This window comes from Orycteropus afer, unplaced genomic scaffold (assembly GCF_000298275.1).
Source record: "Orycteropus afer afer isolate SDZICR_OR568_19922 unplaced genomic scaffold, OryAfe1.0 scaffold00365, whole genome shotgun sequence".
In the NCBI taxonomy this organism is placed as follows: domain Eukaryota; kingdom Metazoa; phylum Chordata; class Mammalia; order Tubulidentata; family Orycteropodidae; genus Orycteropus; species Orycteropus afer.
Genome location: NW_006921952.1, coordinates 216056 through 221299, shown reverse-complemented (window position 1 = coordinate 221299; position 5244 = coordinate 216056). Strand labels below are relative to the sequence as shown.

Genomic DNA, 5244 nt, shown 5'->3' with positions numbered 1-5244 from the left:
TTGGAAGATATTCATTCACTGATGGTGAGGGCTGACCCCACCTCTAAAAACGAGTGCATCACTGAGTTTTGAACTAGAAACCCCAGCACACCACATGCATTCTCCCTCGCTCCCTCCTTGTCTCCCTTCTGCGGCTGACATGCTCTGACTGCTCCTGCGGTGTCCTACAGGGAGCAGGGCAGGAAGGAAGGCAAGGCATGGACCCTGTGGTTCCTCACGCCGCTCATGTCTTAGACAGAGAGCCTTTACTACATCGTCAGCACCTACACTGCCTCCTCTTTTCCAAGGTCATCAGAAGCTCATCTGGGCTCTGTGGCATCCCGGCCACTCACGCAAGCTCCCGGACAACCGAGGACCAAAACCCTTCAGACTGCCCTCTGCTCACAGCTGTTGCCCCTGCCGGCGCTTTACCTTCCTCGTACTTGGGCCTGACTGTGAGCTGCACATCCAGGACATGGGGACCTGCCCAGGTTAGCGGTGGGCACAGAGCCCCCACCCTGCCGTGTTTTCCACTCGTGCCACATTAAACTCTGTTCACTGGACAAGGCCAGGGAGGACGAGTGGCCAGCTGCCCCCATCCCTGTCCTCTGGTCAGCGTCCACCTGTCCCCCTCAGCGTTCCTCCTTCCTCCCAGAGCTCTGAAGACTTGTTAGGTGAACTGCTGGGAAAGGGTTGGCCCACCAGAAACAGAACACAAGCAGTACCTTGCTGCCCGAGGCCAGGGCATAGCCCCCTCCCACCAGGATGACGATCTCCCAGGGCATGGTCTTCTGGAAGTCCTGCCACGTGATGATGGGCTCTGTCCCCAGCAAGGGCTCCTGGGGCTCCCCTGGTCACAGGTGGACAGAGATGCAGAGCCAGTGAAACCAGTGGACGGGCTGGGCCATGGGGAAGGCTGTTGTGCTACTGGGGCGGGGGTCTGAAGGGCCTCTGATCTGGGAGCCCTAGGCCCTGAGCCAGCCCCCATCTCCTTTGAACCTCACTCACCATCACCCTTCTTTCCAAAGCACGGCTTCTTGGCTGGAATCAGGAAGAGCAGGAAGCCGAGGAAGACGGAGACCGTGGCATCCGTGCGGTAGCCTTTCCTAGCAAAGAGACAAGTGCGGCCGGAGGAGGAGGTCAGGCCTCCTGGTGGCAGGTGACTGGGGACGGACAGTCTGAATACAACACCCCTCCCTAGCACCTAGTCTAGAGGTGACGCTTACACCAGCTGCCACCACACTCCCTCATGGAGGGCTGAATGGGCAGCGGTTAATGTCTGGAGGCAGGGCCTGGCTAGTGTGGAGCTGCTGGCTGTCGGGCACTCGGCCCCCAACGTGTGATGACCCATGGTCATTGGAAGGAAACGCTGCCCATTCTACGCCGTGACCGTGACCACTTGGAGATCTGACTGCTGTGGCCCGTCGGGCTCTCACTGGCTGATCTTCGGAAGGAGATCACCAGGCCTTTCTCCCTAGTCTCTCTGAGTCTGGAAGCTCTGCTGGCACCTGTCCAGCATCCCAGCAACACCCAAGCCTCCCCTGACAGACGAGTGATGGCTGTGTGTGAGGCACATTGGCCAGGAAATCAACGCTGAGTCTCCAAAATGAGAGGTGAGAATTCTCCCACTCAACCACCAGTGCCCCCTTTTTCCAAAGACTGCCCCAAACCAACCAGACGCCTGCTGTCGAGTTGATTCCAACTCACACAACCCTATGGGACAGAGCAGAACTGCCCCATAGGATCTCCAAGGCTGTCATCTTTTATGGAAGTAGACTGCCTTATCTTTCTCCAGCGGAGTGGCTGGGGCATTCCAACCACTAACCATCTGGTTACCAGCCAAATGCTTTAACCACCAAAGACTGCAGCTTCCCTTAAAAGAGTGGCTACCCCCCAGGACCATACTGTCTCCTGGCTTCGTGTCGACCTCAGGAGTCTGTGAAGAGACATTAGGGCTACTGTCTGGAGAACTTGGGGGAGGAGCTTGTTCTTGGGCAGGGAATGACAGCACTTACTTCTCAAAGAAGGAATCCCAGCCCGGGACAAAGCCAGGCTCCCTGGTGAACCACAGCACCATCATCAGGATGAAGAAGAACCCAGTCACCATCTCAGGGTAGCTATCAAATGAAACAGAAAGAGCGCTCCAGGACGGCGAAGTTCCTTTTAGCCTTTGGCCTGGGTGCTCCTGTCAGCTGGGGTCCGCAGTACTGGAGTCATGACATGTCACTCCTGCTTAGCCATTGTGAATGGCTCAAAATGAAGTGGGAGAGGACTGAGATAATGCCAGAAAAATATTATAGTAGCCATGCTCGGTGAAGAAACGTGGGTGTGGAGGGAAACCTACCACCATACTGAATTCTTATCAAATCATTTAAGATACAACCTGTGAGGAGAGTGCATGAGTTGGGGTCCTGCCAACACTGGGCTTGGGGGAGGCAACCTGGTGACAGACATTGGGAACTTGGAAACGCGCATTCCCTTCACCCAAGAATGAAGACAGAAGTACGCTGGGAGGTGAGACTCATGAAGACTGGAACTACCTAACTATCTCATGACAGTCCACATCATCAAGTACATTTTGGTGTAAAGCTGTACATTACAATGAGGTGTGTCCATTAGTAGTCATTTTTCCAAAGGATAGTCAATGACATGAGAAAGCAATGACTGTGTAATGCTGAATGAGAAAGCTAAGATGGAACTATATGTTCAGTATGGACTGAATTTTACCAAAAATGTGCAAAAGATACTGTGGGAAGGGAGTGCATCGTGCTAACAGTGTTTGCGGGTAACACTGGATGCCAGCCATACAGTAACAAATGCTATTGCTTCTGTCTGCTTCTCTGAATTTTTAAAAATTTTCTACAATAAACGTGTATTCCTTTTAGAAATGAAAAGTTTTTTTAAAAAATACAGTTGATACCTGAACACTTTTACCCAATTGAAGCTGTACATGCCAACTGACATGAAAAAAAAAATCCTCATAACCAGTTGCCGTCAAGTTGATTCTGACCCATGGCAACCGTCTGCATCAGAGCAGAACTGTGCCCATGGGGCTGTCCATGGCTGGTTATTTTTGAAGTACATCACCAGGCCTTTTTTACAGGGTGTCTCTGAATGGACTCAACCCTTCAACCTTCTGGTTAGCAGCTGAACATGTTAACCCTTTGTCCTGCAAATTGTCAGAAAAGGAGAACCAACACTGGATAGGATGTCGGGTCCCTGGGTGAGCTGACAGAAGCGGCTGAGGGTTGGTTAGTGAGTCTTTTTTTTTTTTTTTTAATTGTTACTGTGATTTGGGTGAAAGTTTATAGAGCAATTCATTTTCCATACAGTAGTTCATACACATTCTATTTCAGGACATTGACTGCAATTCCCCATTGTAACAGCTCTCTTCCTACTTCCTCCCTGAAGTTACCTCTTCCCTGTGTACTTCTTTCCTGCCCCCCAGCCTGTCTCCCTGTGCAAACACTGCCCTTCTGTTCTCCCATGATTGATCACTCTAAGGAGTGTATCTATCTGATGTAAATGTTCACTCTATATGCCTGTCTGTTGGTTGGAAGCTACAGGAGTGAGTTCAGTTCCAGACCTGAAAGGTAACTAGAGACCACAGTCTCGGGGGTCTCACCAGGCTCTATCAGACCAGTAAATCTGGTCTTTTTACTTTTTATTGTGAAAACATACACAACAAGACATTCACCAACTTAACAACTTCCTCATTTAAACCTGGCCTTATTTTTATGATTTTGAGTTTTTTTCCACAGTGTTCTCCTACTCTATCCAGGATCTCCTGCACTGACCCCTTTCCAAGGGGTTGACAGTGGTAGCCAGGCACCATCTAGCTCTTCTGGTCTCATGGTCACATAGGCTGAGGATCACATGGTCTACTAGTCCCTTGGACTAACTGTTTCCATGCGTCTTTGGTTTTCTTCATTCTTCTTTGCTCTGGATGAAGAGAGACCCAGGGTTGCATCTAGATGGCCTCTTGCAAGCTTTTAAGATTCCAGTCTGTACTCATCAAAGTAGGATGTGGAACACTGTCTTTGTGTAATGTTATACCAATTGAGCTTGATGTCCCTAGTTAGTGATTCTTGGACTGTCCATCTTTAAGTCACTGTTTAATGCTAGCTTTGCCCTAAAAATAGGACAGAGTCCCCTCTCTCACTAGGAAGGACTGCTGGACCGAGGGGGGCATTCTGAGGAATGTGGGGCCTCTTGACTCCTGAAAGGAATCCAGCATGTTCCAAGTCAGTGGGAAGCTGCCCCTATATACAGCGCTCCACCCACACACAACAGCCACAGCTTGGACGTTGAACCCAGAGAAGGGGAAGGGCGGCCACCTGAGAGCCAGGCCTGCTTGACTCTGGCATTCAATGGCATCTTCTAAATGCCTGGATTCATAGCTGTGGAAAATCTGGCCCTCTCTCCCCGCCGAGGGACCGGCAGGAATAAAGCTGTGTCTGTGCTCGCTGTACCCGCCGCGTCCTCGCCCGTGGAGGAGAGAAGGGACGGCTCACTGTACCTGATGTCACCCAGCTTTTCATACTCCTCCTGGATCCGCTGCTCTGACAGCTCTTCCCTTTTGGTCTTCTTCTTCTTGCTCAGAGAGCAGGTCTCTTTAAAACTGAGACGGGAGAAGAGGCAAAAGAACAGGCCTGGAGGAGCTGGAACAGGGACCCAACGCTCGACCCCCTGCTCTCTGTGAGGTCATTTCTATCCCCTCTATCCCCCCATTCACACGCCTTTCACTGCCCCCTTACACAGCCTCCCATCCACCTTCTCCCTTGTCTTTTGTGTACACCATCTGGGTAAGTTTCTGGTGTATCAGTGAGTCCCTGGGTGCAAACCATTAATGTGCTCCACGAAGGCTGGCGGTATGAGTCCACCCAGAGCTGCCCTGGGAGAAAGGCCTGGCTGTCTACTAGCAAACAAGCAGCCGCTGCAAACCCCACGGAACCCAGTTTCCCTCTGACACCCATGGGAGCACCCGGAGTCGGAGCTGACCTGATGGCCACTGGCTGGTTATCCATGTGAAGTTATGTCCTAGGGACTTTTCCAAGTGTGTTTACATAATGTCGTTCCTATATACTGGTCTGTGTGTCCATAGTAAAAATCAGTGTGATGTAGTAAATGTGTGCAGACATTTAGGTGTGTGTGTATGTGTGTGTGCTACACACACATGCATGTGTATTTGTGTGTTTGTCTAGAGACAAGGCTTGTCTGGGCAAAAGTGGGTGTTAGTTTCTTATGAGCAATGCTGGAGTTATA

At 51.0% G+C, this 5244-nt stretch overlaps 1 protein-coding gene across 1 annotated transcript in view; it reads right to left on the bottom strand.

Moving 5' to 3' along the window:
• The window catches only part of SLC13A4 (solute carrier family 13 member 4), a 50254-nt gene that overhangs the window by 5722 nt on the left and 39288 nt on the right, over positions 1–5244 (bottom strand). Inside the window, exons 10-13 of the mRNA XM_042782544.1 lie at positions 4499–4600; positions 1995–2096; positions 988–1085; positions 705–829 (exon numbers count right to left, since the gene is read on the bottom strand). Coding sequence (XP_042638478.1) covers positions 705–829; positions 988–1085; positions 1995–2096; positions 4499–4600 — 427 coding nt within the window. The remainder of the gene's footprint in view (positions 1–704; positions 830–987; positions 1086–1994; positions 2097–4498; positions 4601–5244) is intronic.